The 23174-nt window shown below is 35.3% G+C and overlaps 1 protein-coding gene across 2 annotated transcripts in view; it reads left to right on the forward strand.

Moving 5' to 3' along the window:
• The window catches only part of ARHGEF3 (Rho guanine nucleotide exchange factor (GEF) 3), a 32203-nt gene extending 10878 nt beyond the window's left edge, over positions 1-21325 (forward strand). Inside the window, exons 1-10 of one of the 2 annotated variants that reach the window (XM_010572584.1) lie at positions 975-995; positions 1800-1907; positions 8795-8965; positions 10522-10584; positions 10924-11020; positions 11121-11197; positions 12709-12966; positions 15296-15466; positions 17849-18035; positions 19001-21325. In XM_010572584.1, the coding sequence (XP_010570886.1) occupies positions 975-995; positions 1800-1907; positions 8795-8965; positions 10522-10584; positions 10924-11020; positions 11121-11197; positions 12709-12966; positions 15296-15466; positions 17849-18035; positions 19001-19347 (1500 nt within the window). In that variant the 3' untranslated portion in view covers positions 19348-21325. Of the gene's footprint in view, positions 1-974; positions 996-1799; positions 1908-8794; positions 8966-10521; positions 10585-10923; positions 11021-11120; positions 11198-12708; positions 12967-15295; positions 15467-17848; positions 18036-19000 lie in introns of those variants that run through there. The other variant, XM_010572576.1, reaches the window with a different exon arrangement.
• The last annotated feature ends 1849 nt before the right edge of the window (positions 21326-23174 follow it).

The following is a 23174-nucleotide window of genomic DNA, read 5'->3' on the forward strand; positions in this document are numbered from 1 at the left end:
GGCTGTGATACTTATGCCTAAGTAATCTTTGCTGCTAAGGTATTGCTGCTAGCAAAAGCTGTGCTGCTGGCATAACACTGCCCAACTCTGGCTGGGACTTCATGTCCTTTCACTGCAGTGCAGCACAATTCATAACAAGCAGGCTCTGCCATGGGATATTATTTGTGCACCAGGACTGGCATTCTTAATAATCATAAAAAAGAATTTAAAAAAACCAACCAGCTGATGGCAGAGCCACCAGTTAGAGAAGAGTTACGGTGGAATCTCAAAGATTTTTCTTCTTTTGTGGGGGGAGGGGGGTGGGGGTGGTGAGATGCTGTAGATGCTAGTGGTGCTGCAATGACGTAAAAAAAATACTCCCTTCAAAAACCTGTGTCAAAGACATGGTTGCTGAAAAGGAAGGAATATGAATAGCAGTGCAACGGTGAAGATAAGGATGTAACTTCATTTAGGCTGCTAAAATTCTTTAATGGCAGCTTTCATGTGTGGTGGAATACGTTATTTTTGCTAGAGGGTTAAACACTTTGTCCCTCATCTCAGCCGGCATTTATGGATTTCCAGGTCTGCCTGCTGAGAAGTAAATTAAATATGTAGCTGCTTCTCACCTTTCCTCTGTTGCTCTACTAATGGAAGAGAATTTTTTTTGCCAGTAATACAAATGATGATCATCACTGCTGAGATTTATTATTTTGTGGTATCAAGAAGGATGACAAATCTGCATTATTTCCAGAAGGATTTCTGAACAGAAGGATAATAGGCATGCTTCATTTTCTTAAAGCTATGTCTAGGAAATTGGAGGCATAGCAAGCCTACACAAACTTTATAAGCATGGCTGAAAAAGAAAGATGAACTGCTTTAGGATGTCCTTGAAATATGATGTTGGATGGGTTTTTTAACTTCACTTGGAAGGTTTGGCTCTTTTTCTGTCAAAAGTTGCTTTTTGCATGTGGTGTTCAAGATCCATTAAATGTCAGATGGAGGTTAGGAAGCCAAGGGTAACTGTTCTATTTTTATGTATTTATATTCACTTTTTTCTTGTGTTACTAATTCTGTTAACGGGGGGGTTTTTTAATATTGGCGGGACAATTGGCATATTATATTGAAGTTGTTATGCATTATTATAAGCACTGTTAACAGTATGTACGAAAAGAAAAACATTTAATTGAATGCTTTATGGTAGATTTTTGTTTAATTTTCCTTTCTATTTTATGCAAAAATTAAATATATGTAAACATGTTATTAATGTGTTTGCCTGTATATATATTTCCATAGGAACATGCACTGGAAGGACAATTACAGTTAGAGATTTCTGTCTAAATTATATACTCTGGAATAAAACACATTTAACTGCATAGTCACATGGTGACAGTGCCAGAGGCAAAGAAACAGAATTGGTTTTTATTTGAAAATATCCCTTTCAATGACAAGATTGTCATAACATGCATTAGCTGCAGAGCACTGCTGAAAATTTCTCTTTTATGAATGAGTTAATATAATAAAATGATTTAGTCTTTCTTTACCTTCCTCCCTTCCCCTGCTTCCAGCCATGCCAACTTCTCCATCATTACATTTTTCAGCTGTTTCCAGGATCTGTATGTACCAGCCAAGAGTCATCTGTCATTGTCAGCTTTTAAAACTGCTATTGTTTTACTACCCTAACTATATACCGGGTTTGCAGACTTGCTTTTTACAAATGCTTTCTTAGGAAAATCAGCAAAACTGTTAGCAACGTTTATCTGATAATGCTCACACTCCCCCCATTTTTTTTTTCCTTTCCCTTGTCTTCCTCCCTACTACAGGAGCCCAGCAACAAACGGGTCAAGCCGCTTTCCAGAGTTACATCACTAGCGAGTCTCATTCCTCCTGTACGAGCCACTCCATTGAAGCGGTTCAGCCAGACACTTCAGGTAATCGCAGTAAATGCATTGCTGCATTGAACTGCATTGCTAAAAGGGGAATGCATACATATTCACAATTTCTTCTAAGGTTAGCATGGGAACGTGAACTGCACCTAGGCGCGCGCGTGCACACACCATTGTAATGTGCCAAACAGGTTTAGGCAACTTATGAACACAAAGTAACTCAACTTGAAAACTCGGAACTCTCCCCTCAAAAAAACCACTTCTCTGTCCAGATAATTGATGTTTTTTAATTACCAGTAAGAAAACTATTGCACCTGTAGCATATAAAAGTTGTTATACTAAAGGATTATGATTGTTTTTTAAATTAGATGAACAGAATTTTCCATGACAATTTCTATTTATTTTGGCTGGTTTCTTTGAAAATGTTATTTTGGGTACAATTAGTCATGTAGGACTGCTAAATTTCCTTCTGTGTGGTGAATTTGACCTTACCTAAACAAAAGAGCTAGTGAACAATTGGAAAAAAGTCATTTTTGCAAAGCTGATGATGAAAATTAATAAAGGGCAAGCAAATTTTAAATGCAGTTTAGAAATGAAATAATTTTGTAGTTGTAATTTCTGTATTATCGATTAGGTGCGTCATATTTAACATACTTGGAGACTAATGGAACTTTAGTTTATAAAGTATTTGTGCCTTCAAGACCTAGAGGCTGCAAAACATTTGGGTGCTCAACTCCTAACGGTTATCATAAGTGGCAAACAGTTGGGAGCTGCAATACTGCTATGGGTCTAGCCTAGAAAGCCAGACTGTTTCCTCTTTAAAACAGTTTACGTATGAAGGCATGTATAAGATCTAAAGAAAATTATTTAACAAGCCTAATTTCTTTGATGAGAGGAAATCTAAAAATATCTTGAATGTATTAAAAATGTTACTTAATCAAAACAAGCTAGGTTAGAGCATTACTGAAGTTATCTGTTAATCTCAAGGAGGAAAGAAATAAAACTTTAGAGCTACGAGTCTCATGACAAATAAAAAGTCATGGGAAAGAACCCCATTTTTCTGTAGTGGTAGTTATCTAGAAAACAGAATTTTTTGTTAAAAAATTTGTTTTGTTAAAAAATTGATTATTTTTGTAAAAGAAACAGAGTTCCTTTAACATTGGTTTTCCCGTGTTGGGTTTCTACGATTTTGAAAGTGCAAACATCTGCATAGAAAAGCTGCATGTGTGGGGTTGGAGGAAAGGCAAAATGGCTGAATTCCCCTCAGTCTGGGTTTGATCCAGAAGGTGTATTATAGCGTGACTAGAGCAGAGATGCCTGTGTTCCCTTGGGTGTATAAATCTCCTCCATAGTCTGCCTCCAGGAAAAAAATTGGCCTGACTTTGAAAGGACTACATTAGTTCCAGTTGTGAGGAGTGTGGAAAGTGAATTAATTTTTGGCTAAACTGCTTCTGAGCATGGCGCTTCCCTTTTCACAGCCTTAGACAGCTGTTGTCCTCATTTAAGTACCTACGCTATCGTTCTGTAGTGAATGCCTTTGAGAGTGGCTTGTCCAGTACAATTTGTATTTAATAAACTTTGATTTAGACTCTCCGAAACAAACTATCCTTTCATGCATGTAGTAGCCGCTTCCCAAGATGAGAGCTACGTAAATGTGTTCCAGGGCAAATTTTTACAAAAATAGGAGACAAAACGGTGGCTTCGTTGCAAGTCCTACTGTTACAAGCATTTCTGTCTTGCTCTGTTCATACTGATTATATATTAATTAACTACTTCAAAGCAGATTAAACACTGATGTTATTCATGCCATCTCCTCTAAGTAACTATGTGCTTGAAGGAGCTGTGATGAGAAATCAACCTGTATGTTCTCCAAATCCGAGGTCTGAATCCATTTCCAAGTGATGAATGCTGGTGATGTCTCTCAAAGCTGCCTTCATAGCTGGCTGTAAATTGACTTCTTATCTGATTTTGTCAGCAACAACAGAACAGGGGAAAAAAGACTGAGCTGCTTGTGCTCCGGTGTCCCATTTGGAATTAGTTAGAAACATTCTGGGAAGCATGTATAGCTTTTTTACTTTATTATGTATTGACATAACTGTCGCTGTGCCTTGTGGAACAGTATAGAACAGGGTTTTTTTTCATGGTGTAATACCTGTAAAAAGAAAATGGTGTTGATTTTTCTGACTGGATGAACTTTTTATCTATCTTCATTGTGAAGTAATTTCAGTCAAAACCCATGTTTCTTCTTCCATTGCTGCTAGATGTTCTGTATCTGTAAAATGAAGAAAACTACTATCATCACCACAACATCCAAAACAAACAACTTCTTCCCCTGGAAGAAAACAAAGCCAACAGAATATAAATTCAAAAAGACCACTCCAACAGCATCAATAAAAGGGATTAGAAAATTCTGAGTTTCCTTTATGGCATTTCAAACAAACCTTCTTACATATTCTTTCTGAATGGAAGATACGTGTAAGAGGGGGGAAAAAAGTTTATTGTGCATAATTTCCCTTACCCCTCTGTACATGTAACTTCCACTTTATATTAATGGACTTTCTGCATGCCGGTTGAAGAGAAACACCTCTGTGTCTGAGATCTGTGTAGTGTCTTTTAAGATATGTTCCTAGCAACTTTTCGTGTTTTGCATATTTTATCGATTATAGAAGTATTTGATTTTTTTGTGTCTTCCTAACTTTATTACAATTTTCCACATTATTGTCGATACTTTTCCCCAAGGACTCCAAGTAACAAAACACATTAAGTCTTTCCAGCTTGCTTTCTGGTTTTTTTCACTATTTGTAGTCACTCTGTTTCTGTCACATAGAGCACTGTAGACTGACTAATATAATGCTGTTGGATTCATCTGTGACAGAGTCTGTCTGTATATCTTCAGATTGCCAGATGCTAAGCGCATCTTCTTACTTGTTTATCCACCTGGAAAACCACTTTATTTCATAGCTGTATTGTCAGCCTGCATCAAGCTAGACTAATGATTATGATGATCTGCTTGTTTCTGCTTGGTCTTACTTACAGCTGTGCTGTTCGGCTTAAAAGCTGAAAATAGGATCAGAAAAAGAACTCCAGCTGATGCTGAAGAGAGAAATTAAAGTCTGGCTAGCTTCCTCTGCAGCTTCAGGTTTCATCAGTATGTCTTTAATTTGGACTCCCTACTTAAATTCTTTTTATCTATCTTATGACACCAGAAACTTCTAAAAATCCTTAAGAAGAAAATGCTTTTTAACATCAGTTCTGAATGCTAGGACGTTGATCTATAGTGCCCTTTTCCCAGTACATGAAACTGTTTGCTTTACTGCAGCTGAAATTAAGGTTTGTTAATTGCATGAATTAATATCAGTAGCACATAGACCCTTCATAGTAACAGTCTTGTAACAGCCAGTGAAAGCTATTGCAGTCAGATAAATACAGTAAACAAAATCAGGGGTTGTGGCTGGATTCTTCCCCAGCTCCTATAGTTTTTGGAGGTTTTGATAATCCCAGATGGGCATAATTTTTAATGAGTATGCTGGACATGTTTTTTAACAAAGCCACAAACTAGGAAAATATTTTTAAAAGACTGGAGACGTAGAAATGCTGCTTTGACATTCCTACAATTCCTTCATGGGATTCTATCACATGACTGATTTCTTCCCCGCCTTTCATGGCAAGTACCAACCAGAGATACCATGAGAGTACCTTTAAACTTGTTTTTAAAAATTTCTGGTAGAACTTCATTTTAGGGCTCTACTCCACCAAACTGAAATGGGTCTGTTTGTTTGCAAAAAAATGGGTAAAGTATTAGAACTGAGATGCTTAAACTGATGTTGTACATTTATCTTAAACTATCAGAGAGTTTTATTGAAATAATTTATTGTTTATTTGGGGATTTCTTTAGTTAGGCTTATATAGGTTTACATCTCATTTCTATTCTTGCCTGTTACAGTATCGATGACTCAAGTATGCCTGACTCTTAAGGGACAAAGTATTAATTTTAGCATTAAATACTATTTCCCTGGTGATGTATTAGTTTGTCTCTTTATAGCTTTACAAGCCAATTTCTGCAACATTTATGCAAAGGAAAAGATAATATCTTAAAATAAGCTTGGATTCCACACTGAAGTATGTGATTCCCAGCCTAACTAGACTTCAGTGTACCAGGATAAGTCAGTCAGTGTTTTTGCCTTTGCTGTGTTAGTGTATAAAAGAAGGAAACATGCCAGACAAAGAAACCACTTGCTCTTGAAGTGAAATTTGTCCTCATTGTTAAATAACACCTTAAAACAATTCTGTCCCTTTCCACTAATAAATACCCTCAATCCTATGTTCATTATTAATATTAAGCAAGGTATACTTTCTATGGTTAATTAAAAGGGTGATGCATGAGAGAAATCAATTAAATATATAGTTCCTCTGTCCAGGTAGTAAAGATGCTAAGCAAGCAAGCAGGATTTTGGGGAGTTTGGTTTCCTTTTGAGTTTCTTAGCCTTTTTGTGCCCCTTCTGCCCAACGGAGGACAGTATAGGGCTGTAGAGAATAGTATCAAGCATTCTCGTGCAGCACAAAGGAACGTTACTATCAGTGGATGTGAAAGCTTACTTTTCTCAAAACACTGTATGTAATTTCAGTTTGCTGTTACAGGTGCATGCCATTTTGTAACATGATATATGACTTTTTATTAAAAGGTTTCAAGATCAAGGCATTTACTTTATAAATCAGTCTGCCTGGTGTCTTTCGTTATAAGTACCTTCTTCATTCAACATAAAACATTCCTTTAAGAAACCACCACAAACAAAGGAGCTATATACTGGAGGATGCACATGGGAATGCATGGAAAGGGGCATTCCACCTTGGGTCATGGAATGACAACTGTTCTGCTTGGCTGCATTCTTGTGGTTGGTGATTTGTGGATGCAACACACCCGCCGCTTTTCCCCAATCTTTCCATTTGCATGTGAAAATAATGGGTTTCATGATTCACCATTATAACGTGTAAATTAAGCATGTAGTTTCACGTGTGTTTCTTTATCTTCTTAACTCTTGAAGGAAGACTAGCACCTGACTTGCAAAGTTTTGGAAGGTTGGTATATACATGTGTGTGTGTTTATTTTTAAGGGTTTTGTCAATTCCAAGTAGGGCTCAAAATGGCTTCTGTTAAAAGGCACAGTTTTCATTTATGTCTTCTGATATTTTAAAAACATATCGTTTTTATAGGCACTATTTTCATTTCATGGGCTTGTATCTTCAGAGGAGAATTTCAAATATTGTACTTTGTATATGCTGCTTTCAACCTGGAAATGAAGAGAATTTATTTTGTTTTAAATATTCTTACCCAAGGCAATCGAAAGATGATTGTGTTATGTAAGGCAGGTTTTAAATAACAACAAAAATGTAGAGTATTTAAACAATGTGAAATACTTGAGGCATTTCAGAGGTAGGACTTCAAAAAGAAGCCTCTAATTTTAAAGCAGCAAGAAAGGAATCTTTTCAGAATAGCGCAGTGAGAGCATAAGGTATCCATTCTTAGCCTGAACTGTTTCTAAGAGTCTATAGGCAAATAGAACTCTCAAGTCTCACTTAAAATTGGACTTGTTCTTATTGAAGTTTAAGACCAGACCACATAATAGATACAGAGGTGCTGGTACACATCATCAGGGTTTAGAGGCTCCAGAAATATTAATAAAGATTCTACAATAGTAGACCACAAGACTGGTATTTCACAATTTGCTATCTGCTAGCACTGATTGACATGTTTCTTCAAATGCTGAGAAATAAATAGGAGCAAGTGGTGTGAGAAGCCTCTGGCTTGTTGCTTGTCATAAACATTAAAATATGGATATTGACATACCTTTTCCTTAAAGATAATGTGATTGCCCTTCTCTTTTCAGTCAGATAACCATTTCACACCTTTGTATGTGAATTAGTTTCTTGATCTCATTGCAAATCTGAAGAGGCAGAATGTTACAAGTTGAAAGGGTTTCTCTATGTATCAAAACCAGTTTGGTCAGAGTATTATAGCACTAATTATTAAATCCTGCTTAAGGACATATCTGGAATGATTATAACAGTCAAATCTTTCATGATTCTGACAGTTTACCCAAAAAAAAAAAAAAGGTATTGCCACCATGAGGTAGCAAGACACTTATTAAGGTAAGAGGAAAAGTTTTGAAGGCCAGTCTCACTTTATGAACTCTCTTTCTGCCCAACCGAGAAAACTTTTTTTTTTCTTAAACAATTTATATGTGTTTGATGTAATGCACCTTTTCATCTGATATCCTCGAGGTAGGACCTATTGTTTCTCAGTACAGACATCTTTGAAGAATCCCCACCCCCAAATAAACAAAACTCAACAATTCTGTTGACTTTCAGTTAATACACAAGATGAGTTTATCTACCAGATTGTGGTGTCTTAACTTTCCGGAGTTTTCTGTGTACCAATTGAATCTTTCTTTCAAAATGAACCAAAAAACGTATTCGTACTAGTTTTGTCTCTAAAATTGGCATTAATTCTAAATTTTTAAGTATTAGGGATCTAATGAGGCAGATATGTGTAATGCATGACTAATTCCTGTCTGTTTATTGAATTGAAGCTTTGTATTTGATCAGTTATGTTAGTGTGTTGGACCATTCTGCTGTTATGCCTGTAATTTATTCTTGTTGTGTAGTATATGAATGCATTGTATAGTTTTAAACATGTTGAGAACAGGACATGGACATAGTTCACTGCAGGAATGGAAGTACTGGCCTTCCATAAAGATGTATTAAAATAATTTCTCTTACATTCCCAGTACTAAACATTACTATTAAGTTCACAGTAAAAATTAATCAGATAATGTTTGTTTGTTGTACTGAACTACGTATATAAATTCCTTAGAAGAAAAATGTGTAATGTGAAACCGTTCTAACAATAAAAACTATTCTTCTATGTATTTCTAGCGTTCTATCAGTTTCCGTAGTGACAGTCGCCCAGATCTGTTCAGTCCCCGACCATGGTCTCGAAATATGCCCCCTGCTAACACAAAGCGGAGAGACAGCAAACTATGGAGTGAGACCTTTGATGTGTGTGTCAATCACATGCTTACATCTAAAGAAATCAAGCGTCAAGAGGTAAGTTTGTTTTCTTTTTACCATATATTTCATGTTCAAAAGTCATCTTTAAAGCATGGAGTTGAGGAATGCTAGTAGGCATTAGGATAGCACCTGAAGCTTTCCTGAAATTAAACAGAATGTCACCACCTCCACTAGAAGCAGAATTCCATCCCTAGTCTTTATAATTCAAGCTATATTAGATGAATATATTCTTTTTTAAAATCAGCTCATCATATTTCCTTAATAAATGTGAAGTTACTATGATATATTGTACTATGATTGGCTGCATTTGTGTACGTGTTCTGTATGACAGTTTCTGTAGTGATGTTTCATTTTGTTGTTCTAGTAATGATAGATGAGCATGCTATTTCAGGAACAGGTATTTATCAAGTGATATGTATGCACAGAAATGCCCAATCATTTTGCTTGTTGGAAAAGAGTGTCTTTGAGGACGTTTTCAGTGCTAGAAAATGAAATATTGATCAAAAGATGTATCTTCCAAAGCAAAAAAAAGAGTACATCAGTGGTTTTAATGTGTTGTACATGACAAATTCTAAATAGTTCATGTTACAGCCAATGACAGAGCTCCTGCGGAATCAAGAATTTATTTTTTTTTCCTAAAGAAATTTCTAGCAGTATTAACAAAGTTTGTAAGAATCTCTCTGAGAATACTTCAGGGACTGAGTCATAAATCAAACAACAGTAACGTCAAGCACTTCTTGTGCAGATTTTAACATTGTAGAGGAATTAATAGGAAATAACTTTTAAAATTGAGAACTTCAAAGGCAGCTTATTGAAAAATAAACTGTATTAGTTCTTAACACTGCATGCCTCAACAGAATATCTGAACCACTTCCATGTGTGCACTGTCAGTTAACTCACACTATGGCAAGCCTTCCATGTATGCATATTATCAAGCTAGGAGAATCTGCAGTAGCTGAAGATGTTCTTCCATGATTTATGCAGGTTGAAAGCCTTGACTGTAAAGTTAGTAATTCTAACTGACCAAAATGTTGTCAACTTTTACTGTACCCAAGTTCAGAATGAAACAATGGTATTTTGATAAGCCGGTGTATTAGGGTGGTGGTTATTTTTAATCTGAAATTAAAAAAAAAAAATGAACTGGTACCAAAACAAAAGTGTTCACTACCAAAGAAATGTTTTAAAGAAGATCTGTCTTTTACTTAGGCCTGGAACTTTTACCACTGCATGTGTTGAAATGGAACACAACAAACGTCTATGCAAATAGTTGTATAAATGGTTAAGATATAGTTGAGTCAAAATAGCACACTGAAGATAGCTCCCCCATCTGGAAGCACATCTGTTTGAAAAAAATTAATTCTGTGGCTATTTTAGATAAGCATTTTATGGACAATCTGATGTAGCTCTGCTTTAAAGAACACTGCGCATGATTCCATACCTATGGAATAAAGCCTGACTTTTTTTCTGCAATTTGATTTAGCAGAGAAATTCTGCTACATAGTATTAAGACAGCTGTTCAGAATATAACATCAGCTCAAGGGGGGTATAGATTAAATAAACATATTTTATAATATTTGTGTCTTTTTTTACAGGCTATCTTTGAACTTTCCCAGGGAGAAGAAGACTTGATAGAGGATCTGAAGTTAGCAAAAAAGGTATGTTTTTTTTTTTTTAAAAAATCACAACAAACAGTATTCATTGGTTCATATCACTTTTAAAATAATCCTTGCTTTTTATAATTGCTAAGACAGTAAGAGGGGAGAAAAACCCAAAACATATTTCTATTTTCCCATTCTTTCTGAAACACTTAAATGTACTGCTTTTTAGTTTGTTTTTTTTTAAACATGAAATTGATAGTTTAAGATATGGTTATGAAACTTGAAAATATTCTCAGCGATTGGTGTGGTTTTACTTTCAGGGAGCTTTAAATGCTACCACTAATTTTTCAGTCACCAATGATATATTAATTAAGAGCTCCCCTTTTTTCTTTTCAGGCTTATCATGACCCAATGCTTAAACTTTCCATAATGACAGAGCAAGAGTTGAACCAAATTTTTGGAACATTGGACTCTCTAATTCCTCTACATGAAGGTAAAACTCAAGTAGTCTTTGCCTGTGTTACTACTGCACATAGATTATAGTCAACTGGTTCATTAAGTGAAGTTTCTTTTCTTTTTCTAATCATGACCAGATCTTCTTAGGCGACTTCAAGAAGTCAGGAAACCTGATGGATCAACAGAACATGTTGGCCATATCCTTGTGGGTTGGGTAAGGCAGAGTTTTTAATCAGTTTTGGGACTTTAGTTTGGAGCTGCAACATGTTTTTTATCAGACAATTTCCTTCCCATATCTAGCATAACATGTCAAAAATACTTTGTCAAAGTATTTTTAAAAGCTAATGCAACTATTTAGAGACATAATGGAATATTTTATCTTTTCAGGGATTTCCCCTGAGAAGATTTAGACTAGGATGTTGTTTTTATAGCTTTTGCTATTCAGGAGACGAGCACTATTTAATACACTTTAAATAAAAACGAAGAGTCAGACTAGAGTTTGTCTGATGTAGATCATTTAAGAACCTGCCCCCATTTGTATTCTGGTTTCCTAGGGAAATGAAGCTTGAACAGTCACATTGTGTAAGGGCAGCCTACCGTTATTTTTAAATGTCAGTCTGTTCCAGTCAAGGTAACAGGTAGTAGTTAGTGCTGTCAAAGGTAATAATTTTCTAGTAGCTTGTTAAAATAAGGCAGGCAGGGATACAAGAGAGATGCTATTGCTGCCCCACAAAAGAAAAAGTTGGTAAGTTCACTTTCACTAGCATCGAACAACATAAACACTGAAAATAGCTTTTGTTAGTTTTGTTGATAAAATTGCTCATTATATTAAAAAAGAGGTATTTTTTAAAGGATTCAGATATGCGAAAAGTTCACTTGTAATTATATGTAAGTAATGAAATTTAGCAGGAAAAAAAGGGCTTGAAATTTTTAAGATATTAGGTAACATATTTAGCAGCTCTGTGTGAACAGTGGCCTATTGTAAATGAGAGAAACATGATCACTACTAGTACATAATGCAAATAGTTAATGATAAACTTGTAAGTGTCAAAAATTATCTCTTTTTCTTTGCGTAAGGTAATTTTAAATATATTTATTTTCTGGTGCGCTTGAACACTAGTGAACTTCTCTTGGTCTGAATATGTCTGAGTCTAGTTTCCTTTGCTGAACGTTTTTGCATATAATTGTGTGTTAATATAGCAGTTTTTGTAAATGGATATATTGTTCTAATCAAGATACAAGCTAGGTTTTTTCAGATTTAAGGCACTGTTCTGTCATCTTAGTTTCGTCAAGGTTCTTGAGGGCAATACAGAAGTTTGACTATAGAAGTTTGCTTATCTAAAAAAGGCTGGGTTTGGGACTACTCATTCCTAAGCTTTTATTTCCATTCATAATTAAAATGAGACTTCTGTGTTCAACTGTTGTCTGCGCTAGGTAGTGCTCAGTCTTAAGTCATGGATATTTTTAATGCTTTGGAATAATACTGGAGATCTGTAGGAACTGAGAGATGAGCTAGTGCTTCTAAATGGTTTAAATGATGAACAGGGTGGTCAGAGGACCTTTGTAAACCTTATATATGTTGGAAATATTATCATCAATAAATTGTGGATAAATCTCCAGCTAAAAGATCTCAGCATGAGTTCTGACATCCTGAATCACTTGAAACTTTCGATGTAGCAAACTGTGCTTTGTTTCAGCTGCAGTATATTTTATTCCTTTCCGCAGCTTCCATGCCTAAACTCCTATGATAGCTACTGCAGCAATCAAGTAGCAGCCAAAGCTTTATTGGATCACAAGAAACAAGATCACAGAGTGCAAGATTTCCTACAGCGCTGCTTAGAGTCTCCTTTTAGTCGCAAACTGGACCTTTGGAATTTCCTTGACATCCCAAGAAGCCGTTTAGTTAAATACCCATTACTACTCAGAGAAATCTTGAGACACACACCAAATGATCATCCAGATCAGCAGCACCTTGAAGAAGCTGTGAGTTACTGTGGGGTTTGGGGTTTTTTTAGGAGATTATAGCACTTTTAGCTTATTAATGAATTAAGGGACACTACATAAAATATGGAAATGCTAATACTTATATGAACAGAATATCTAGCCCCACTCCCCCAATTAAATCCTATTTCAGTAGTGAAGTGATACAAAAAAAAGAAAGGGTGGCATGGGAGGTGTTTTCCACAGCTCTTGTCTGATCCTTGTCCCTTTTGCATTTCCTTTTCAATGTCATTTACCATTCTAATCTAAGTTGGGTAATGCGGAGGTTTCTTTTCGGGTTTTAGATAATTTAGGTAAGTTTTATTCCCTGGCTTAAGACCATACATAACCTCTGAGTCTAGATTAATTATCGTCTGCAGGAATGTTGCTGAAATTTGCCTTAATTTTGTTTTTAGTTGGAATAGCATTCTGCTTTCTGGAGTAAAACCAGAGGGATAAATCCAAGGCTTTAGAAGTTCCTTATTAATAGAAAGGAACCTGATTCAGATATTCTGAAAGGTTTCTAAGATTTCTTTTTTTTTCCCATACATACACACACACACACGCACATTTATATATATGTGCACGCATGCAAACATATATCTCGGAGTAAATGAGTTTACTGTAGCAGATTTGTTTGAAATACTTCTAAATTAATGAATAAATAAATACCATCGGTATCCTATTGCTTTTGAATAGTATTTAAATATAAGTAAGTTTCATTAATATTTTGAGGACAAAATTCATGATTTGCCTAGACTTGAATATGTTGTACATTTCAGTATTTCTCTGCTGAAAAATGAGAGCCCTGCTTTTTTTGGAAAGTGCATGTTTCAAAACACATGTACCTGACCACTATTGTTCTGCTATTGCTTCCCCAAATCCCTTGCCCAGCTCAACTTCTCTGTTGTAAAATTGGACAACTGTGGTTTATATTCAAAGCTTGGATACTTGCATTTAGATGTAATCTATAAGGTCCCTTTTCCCCTTGTGCATATTCTTTTAAACCCAAACAAAAATCATAAATATCTCAAAGAATTCTTCTGCTTATTTCTAAGGTTTGCTTTTCTACATAATGTCTGGTAATATAATCTAAAAAATGTTTTAAATGCTTTCTTCCAGTACCTGTATTTGGTAATTGTTTAATAAAATATCATATATCATCAGGATTTTTTTCTTGATATTTCAATAGCCTTGTATAGCTTTGTGGTGTTCTGCTTCAGCAGAACACTGTGTATCTTTGAAATGATGTATTTCATAAATTGTATATTTGCCAAGTTAAATTAGGAAACAGAAATTACTCTCTGTGGTTGCCTCTTAACACTGTTTTAGGCTTATGAAGTACATTTGTCTTCCTGTCTGGCAGTCTGCTATAAGCACATTGGGCCAAGCTGATCCCTGATAAATCTCCTGGGATCAGTAGATACTTGAATTATCTGTTTGGGCATGTATGTCTCAATCCATTCTCCTGCTTCACCTCTAGTTATTTAGCAGAGGAAATTGATTGGTCTAAGCAACCTATGATCACTATTAGAGTGGACTAAAATTAACAGAACTTCACATACACATGCCCGGTTAAGGATCTGTATTTTAAGTTTCGGATAAATTGATATCAAGGTCCTTAAAGACTGCATAGTATAAGGAAGTTCAAGATAGAGAGGTTATTTTTATAGAAAAGGCAAAGTTTTCTTTTTAATTTTTTTTAAAGTAAAAAGGCAAGATAGTTATTACTTTTAATTGTAAAATTTTAAGTATATGCAAGTAGTGGAATTGTAAAATAAAATTAATTTACCTTATTTCCAGAAGGTAACTTTCATGATGAACAAAAGTTGAGAATTTAGTGTTTTGGGCTAGTTGAAATTTTGCAGGAAGGATCATGATAGTTCTTCTGTTTCTTGTTCTCTGATTTGATGCAGCAGTTTTCAGAGAATTATAATCTATTTAAAATAAATATTTTTAAGACAGGTTATTTGTCCTGTATCATTTATTGGCACATTATCAGCTGACAAAAATACATCTCTGATTATATTTCTTACATCTGTTTATCTTAATTCTGCCTATTTCAGTTTGATATAAAGAGATAAATACCATATTTTTAAGCCATTGTTAGAAACAATGATAAAGCCAAACTGAAGTGTCTTTGTACACTGTAGTCTGCTTAATTCTGTTGCTAATATTAATACTCTTATAGAATGGTCTGCAAAATATTCAATAAAAATATACTGTAAGTTAATATGTATTTTATTGTAGCTACAGTTCAAATTATTAGGAGATAGCTCTGAATATTGGATTTTCTAATTAAAGTTCGTGTGTTTTCATTGTTTTTCTGTAGATAAATATAATTCAGGGCATAGTGGCTGAAATCAACATAAAGACTGGTGAATCTGAATGCCAGTATTACAAAGAGAGACTTATTTATCTTGAAGAAGGCCAAAGGGATTCACTGATCGACAATTCACGTGTTGTATGTTGTCATGGTGAACTGAAGAACAACAGGGGAGTGGTAAGGAATAAATATTTTGTCATAAATGGCTTTTAAAAATATCTTCATTTTGCATGACAGTTAAGAGCTGTGAGTATACATATGGAAACATCACCCTCTCATATATAGGAAGTTGATAAATATAAACTATTATATATAACACTCATCTTTTTTGTTAGCAATCAAATATCTGTATATGGAGATAATAAGCTTATATGTGCGTCTGTCTTTTAGGGGGACCTAACAATATCCTGACTAAATTATAAATCTGATAAATTTCAGTAAAACTTGCAGGAAAAAAAGCAAATAAAAAACATATTTCTGGTTTCAGAGACATGATAGTAATGTCTCTAATGACACACAAAATGTACTAACAAATTTTAAATCTGTCGGAGGCTGTGGGTATTTTTTTTTTCCTTCAAGGTTAAGTAGAAACAACATGAAATTTTGAATGGACAAACAAAGAAAAACAATCTTTCTCATTAACTGAGGATATGAAAGTTTTATTAAAAAAACTGACAAACAAAGTAAGCAGGATTGTAAATGCATTTTTCAGCATTGGAAGTGCTTCTATGTAGCATGTTTATGCATGCAATAGAAGGATCATGTTTTACCATACGGCTGAGATGGAAAGATGACATGGATGCTGTTTTCTGGTTCACCTGATGATAAAGATCAGGCAGGCAATTAACATACAGCAAACCAGCAGGAAGAAACTGGCAGTTTTAATCTTTCTGGAGAACTTTATTTATTCCATCCACACTAGCCCTGCCTTTCTTTGGTAGCATAACATTAAGTATATTATTAATTGTTTTCAATTTATGAACAGTATTTAAAATTCCCCAGCATTTTTGGGAGGTTTCCACGCTGATGTATTCCTTGAATACAGTTGACAGTGTGGGATATTTTTATGTTTGTGTGTTTCTTTGATTTGGGGTGAAAAAAAAGATCATTTTTATCTTAATGTTATCAGTCTCCTTTTCACACCTGCTATTACAGAGTGTTAGCTTTTGCAGAAAATAAGAGATCTCACCATTGAAAGGAGTTTCATATGACTTCCACTAAAATCAGCCATAACAAAGCTTTGCATTATGAAGAATTTGCAACATTTTGTGGATGATGATTTGAAAACTGAGTTTCAAAATAAACAAGGTATTTTTGCTGCACATTTAGAATATCAAAAAGCCCCCACCAAATCCCAACCCTACTTAACGAGCAAACATCCATACCTGTATATACCTCAAATATTTAATCTCACACATTTTTGCTTTCTTTCATATTTCATTCACATGAGAAGGTAGCCATTTGCTGAACATATAAACTGAAACACATGATGGATACATTCTTTACCAGACTCTGCATAGAGTCGCTGTTAATATAAAAGGTGACAGCACTGCATAATAAGGAACAAACACAAAGTTTAGGTGTGTGTCCTGCAAAGACTTAGAGAGGCACAAGTGGAAGAAAACTGGACTATTGGTGGATGTAAAATGAGGCATCTGTTGTGGAAAAATAGAATGAACATGGACTTTTTTAATGTCACAAGACTGCCAAGGCATATTGGGAAATGTTTCTGCTATAATTACCTCTTTCATTATAGTTTTCTGAAAACATGAGCTACTGGAAGATGGGACGGTGAGCTAAATGGATCCGAAGCTCTATCTTGTGTTAAAATTGCAAATAATGCGTCTAGATTTAGAGTCAGGTCAACTTAAGCAACAAACAGTTACTCATGATTGGGAAGAAAATTTTGGCAGTGAAAAACAAAAAAACTTACTTCAATGCATGATATCAAGTGAAATTAATTTAAAATTTCAGTTTGTTTATTACTGGAAGCCACTGCAGATTGCAAAATGTGAGGAGGAACATAATTTAAAGGTGATAACAGGTGACTTGGGCCACCTAGGAGCAAAAGTAATTTTCTAAGTTTCAAAGAGCTGTGGTGAAGCTGAGTGTGAGCAGCATGTGAGTTGTAAAAAGATTGCTCATAATTGTTCATTGAAAATATTTGGATGAGTAAGATGGCCTGTTTCTTAGTAACACAGGCAGTAGAGAAAAGTGAAAGTGGCTGTCAGAAAGAAGAATGTGTATAAGCATGCTGCTGTAGAGAGAGATTTTGAAATGTCATGCACATTTCAAGGCCTCAGCATTAAGAGATTGATCATGATCATGACAAAAGAAACTGAGAAGAGGACAGAAGAAATAATTTTAGATGTTTTAAAATTGGTGTATTTAAGTACTTATATGCTATTGCACCATAAGACTTTTAAATAGTGGGAGGAGAGGAATCCTTATTTTAACTGTTGAAAACACAAGGTTATAACATACTAGAGTTTACATGTATTTGGTTTAATGATGTTCTAAAAAAGGAGTAATGCTTTATTATTTACTAATTTTTAACAGAAACTGCACGTATTTCTCTTTGAAGAAGTGTTGGTGATTACTCGAGCTATCACCCATAATGAACAGCTCTGCTACCAGCTGTATCGGCAGCCAATTCCAGTGAGGGAGCTTGTGCTAGAAGACTTGCAGGATGGAGAGGTGCGATTGGGTGGATCCATACGTGGTGCATTCAGCAACAATGAGAGAAGTATGACTACACCTTTTTTTATTTGCTCATATAGAACTATTATAACCTTAAGACACCTGCCAATGAGACATCAGAATGTTTTCTCTAAAATTCACATTATCTGTATCCAACAGCTTGATTTGTATTTCAGACTGGTTTATTATGTTGTAACTTGCTTCTTTTAGATTGTTTCTTAAAGTTCACTGTATTGGTAATGGGATTTCTCCACACACCTGCTTCTGTACTGAATTGAAAAGGGGAGAATGTGTAGAATGTAGAGGCAAAGCCACAAAATTATAAGAAAGTGTATTTTGAAATCTTAAGCTTTAGCTGTTAGGACTTCCCTTGTATTATGGAGACATTGATTGCTATTCTGTAATTAAGTCTTTCAGCTGACAGACAATTAATGTAGTGCTCAGTGTTAAGACTGCAGCTATTCATGTTGGTGTCAGGAGGTAAGAGTTAATGTCCTTCTAATTAAGCATATTATAATATGCTTGTTTCTATTACAAGGGTCCCTTGAATCTCACTTATCTTGTGAAAACTTTGAGGGTTTTTTGTATGGATTCACTTTATTGGTGAAGTGAATGGAAGAGATGAGGCAATCTCCGGCTGACACAAGACACAGTATTCAGTGAAGGTTCTGGAAGTCTGCTTTGCAGAGAAGTAGGAGGAGAGGCATTGAAGTGTGGGAGAAGCCTTAGTCCTTCTGATTCACTTAAAGCTTTTTGGGTAGCCCATGAATGGCAGAACCAAAATTGTTTAATCCAGCAATATGAAATCATTAGAAGTGCTTGTGGTGTTCTATGTTCTTGCCCCACAAAACAAGGAGATAACCAGATTCTTTTCTCTGGTCTGACATGGTGTTCGCAGGAAAACACCTTAAGTCAAAGGTTTTGCAGATTCTGTTATTTAAATATACTCTTCGATTATAAAATCCATTCAGCCAAAGCATTCAGCGTTTTGATATGTGTTGTTTCTTTCAGTCAAAAACTTCTTTAGAGTCAGCTTCAAAAATGGATCTCAAAGCCAGACTCACTCACTCCAAGCCAATGACTCCTTCAACAAACAACAGTGGCTTAACTGTATCCGCCAGGCCAAAGAAAAAGTTACGTGTGCAGGAAAAGCTGGTGTGCTGAACTCGGAAGCACACTTTCTTTTGTCACCAAATGGAAGCAGAGTACCCCAGGGAGAAACCACACTCGAGCAAATGGACCAATCAGACTGTGAGTCAGACTGTAGTATGGACACCAGTGAGATCAGCATCGACTGTGAACGTATGGAACAGACAAACTCTTGTGACAATGAAAAGCAAATAGAAACGAATGTTTGACAAAAACTTACAGTTCATGGAAGAAAATCTGTCTCTTACCTGTACAGTATTTGCATTCCATACATGGAACCATTTGGAGAAGCACTTTTAAAATATTTTTTGTGACAATGTCAATGCAGTCCTTCTTGTATTCGTACCTATGAGTGTAGTACTGTAACTGCCGATGTGTATAAGCTGGAATCTCTTGCAACTCATGTCCTGTGATTATATTCCATAAACATCTAAGGTGGATGAAAGAGGTACTTGACCAGTTATTCTCAATGTCCTGCTGTAAACAGAATCTCTAAACTACTGTTTATATATGCATTACATAAAGAATCTTTTCATAATTTTTAAAGTATTTTATTTGCCCTTTACTGGGGCAGAGGAAGATGTGGACTTAATATGGAGTTTCAGGATGGGTATCAAGATAATAAGTTTTCATAAAGGCATGGAAGGAAGAAAGTTTCCTGGAAAAAAAGAAAAACATCTTGCAATAACCTATCTGAACTCTCGTGGTATTAAATCAGCAAGAACTATAAACAGCGGGCCATGTAACCAGTGACCCTTTCGGGATTAATTTTTCAAAATGAAGCATTGTCCGAAGATCCAGCAACCAAACTTAGTAAAATCTGGTCAGTTAAAGTGGTCAGCATAGTGCTATGGTTTATTTATCAAAGCATGTAATGCTAAAAATAATCAACTGAAAAAAAACAACCCAACCAAAACTCTACAGCCAGCACAGAATTAAATTAAATGCTGAGAATACTGGGTATTTGTAAATAAGCTGGTAGTTTGCTTTCAGTGCCATATAAATATATATATATATATATATATATATATATTTTATCCCAAACAGGATAAGAGTGGGAAAAAGCTTTTGCTTGTGAATAGGCCCTCTTCAGCATTTTGCACTCCACTGACCTCCACTGTTGGTTTTAAACACCACTAAACTAATGTTAAAACATTTAATTTTCTGTAAATGTCTGTTTACAATTACATGTAGTTGGTTTTTAAACTAAGTGACAATTTTATATAAATGGTGCTCTACAAATACCCTATGGGATTATGTAGAGAAAGTTTAAACAAAAAGGGAATTGCTTTTCCTTCAGGATGTATTACATCCTTTATATTTTTCTCAAGTTTTGTTTTAAAAGTTTTTGTTGCATTTAATCTCATGCTGTAATTGGAAACGTTACTGTGTTTTCTGGTGGCTCATTTAATCTACTCATTATGATGAGAAGCAGATGAGTCACTTAAATGCAGTCTAAACCACTTAGTTCAACATCCTGTTACTTTTCAGGAATCCCTGGATAATATTTTATTTCTTAGTTTAAGAAATAATGCCAGTTCTGTATGGCAAACTATGAAGATCATATATTAATAATGATCCTTGATATTACACAAGATAACCTGTGCAAAATACTCGTACCAACAAAGGTAGAAAAACTGCTAAGTTATTGCCAAAAACTTTTTTCTTGTGTTCTGCAAGTTTACAAAAAATTCACTATGTCAAGTATCTTACATATATATGCTGATGTGCATTACAGAAATCAGTGTGACAAGATGATAAACAATATAAAACCAAGGTATTTTTATTTTTAAAAAATGTCATTTTTACCCTATAGAACATATTTCTGTATTTATAGTTTTTAAAAAAAGTCAATTTTCTTTTCTGTTTCAGGCTTTGTAATTTATTTCAACTGCTTCATTTTTAGAGCTGAATGAGTATGCCAGTGAAGATGAGAGAAAGGAAGAAATTGCAAAAGAAAAGGAATAGGAAAGCATATTAGATGATGAACTATTTTCATAAAACCAGCTCAGCAAAATGTTTAAAAAGGGCAAAGAGCATGTAAAGTGTTCAGGTAGAGAAGAAAGAATGAATGTGTGTATTGACTTTTTTTTTTTAATTTATTTTTTTAATTTTTTTTTAATAATAGCCTTAAACTTTTCTGGAAGCATTTCAAATAAATTACATTAAACCATTTTGATTTTTATTTGATTTGGTTGTTTGTGCAAGACAACTACAGAAAGATTTCAATAGTGCACATAGTGAGGCTTAACATATGTGACCAATGTTTATATTTTGGTTTTCCTGGAAGTGTGACATATTTGGATCTAATTTGCTAGATACAAACAGTAACAAAGAAACAAGTCAGTGCACTCAGTTCAGCACATTCCCTGAAGTTTTGTATTATATAATCAATTTAGTAAGTAGGTGGAGCAAAAAATTAACATCCTGCCATCAGTTTCTCTGTCCTGGTTCCTTGTGGGTCACATGTTTACTAATATATATTATTCCAAAATGCTGAGATGATTAATTTTGGGGCATGTAAAAAGTCACCAACCAGCCAGTGAATCTCAGAAGATTAATTTACATTTGTTTACTATCATTTAGGAACCCACTTAGCATCATGTTCAACGTGCTGCAGTGCAAGTGTTTCAGTTTGGCTTTGTCGTTGACATGCACTTAGCCTACTGATTTGATCTAATAAAGCTTAATAATGTGGGGGATTTTTTTCAAATCATCTTAAGGAATAAGCCTTCCAGTTTAAGAATGCTAATATCATTCTGGATTTGGTTAGCTTGTTTTGGTTCCAGCACTTGCCACTGCTTTTGAAAGAATGACTTTTGGGGGTAGGGGGGTGGGCGTGGACAATAAAATGTGCCAAAAAGGATGGATAAAATGATGAATGCAAAGTAAAGAGGAAAAGTAATATAAGTATGTCAAAGTTATCACGGTTAGTAATCCTGGTGTCAGCAGAATGGAGTCCGAGAAGTTGCAGCAGTGAACTGGCATACATACTGCAGCCATGCAGTACACATGGGCCTCTATGTTATTCTCATGCAGAAAATCGCTTCTGATTTCTCAGGTCACCCACCATTGCATGTATAGCTTCCACTAATGAGTTCAAAGCTGTGTAATTTGTATTGGATCTCTAAGAGATCTTAGATCACTTCTGTTTTGGATGGAAGAGTAGTGCCATGGCAAGAAGGTAAATGAGAACAGGTGGAGTGTGTAAAAAAGGCAAAGCAGTGAGGAACCTGAAGTGTCAAGGGCTTCCAAGATCACCATGAGGGGATGGCAGAATAAGGAGAGGACCACAGATGCTGGATGAGTTCCAGCTCCTCTAAATCCGAGGTATGAGTACTCTGGATCTCACAGTCTGGAAGAAGAGTGACTGATGAGGCATCTTGCAAGAGCAGTTTTGTCCCTTTTTGACAAATCTTAGCAAGCTGTTTGCTCTTTAATTCCTGGTGAGAACAGTCAGCGTAGTCTTGGCTTGTGGAAGGATCTGATGAACCAGAAGTAATAAAGGTAAAAGCATAGATCATCTTGACTGAGAAAGGTAAGCAAAGAGAATGCCCTTGGAAATCTTTGAACTGTATGGGTCCTCTGAGACTACAAAAGAAAATTTAACTCTCTGTGGTCTTTTGTTCCCTAGATTTGGTCTGCAGCACTGAAAAGAACAATGCAAGGATGGAGACCTGTCTATCTCCTGGAACACAAAGGTCCTCTATGAGACACCAGGAGCACTTAGTTTAAAGTCTGCGGAGCTCAGTACTGGGGAGTCAGGTGCCAGGATCTGGCTAAAGGATAGGCCCAGAGTTGAACTCAAAGGTAGAGAAAGTATTTCTCAGTGGTGACTCCTATTCAGCATGACCCACCTGAACCAGGGATTCTGCCTTAGGAATGCCTCTGCAATAGTGGGAACCAGGTTTCTTGAGGTTTCACAGAAATTTCTAGGATTTGAAAGATAGGTCACAACTTTTAGGTATCAGTTTAATGGACTGCTCTTTTTGAAAAAGTTGATGGTTTATGGTGGCACTGTCTGGCACTCAACAGT

The sequence above is a fragment of the Haliaeetus leucocephalus genome, unplaced genomic scaffold (genome assembly GCF_000737465.1).
Source record: "Haliaeetus leucocephalus isolate CR32 unplaced genomic scaffold, Haliaeetus_leucocephalus-4.0 Scaffold2, whole genome shotgun sequence".
Classification (NCBI taxonomy): domain Eukaryota; kingdom Metazoa; phylum Chordata; class Aves; order Accipitriformes; family Accipitridae; genus Haliaeetus; species Haliaeetus leucocephalus.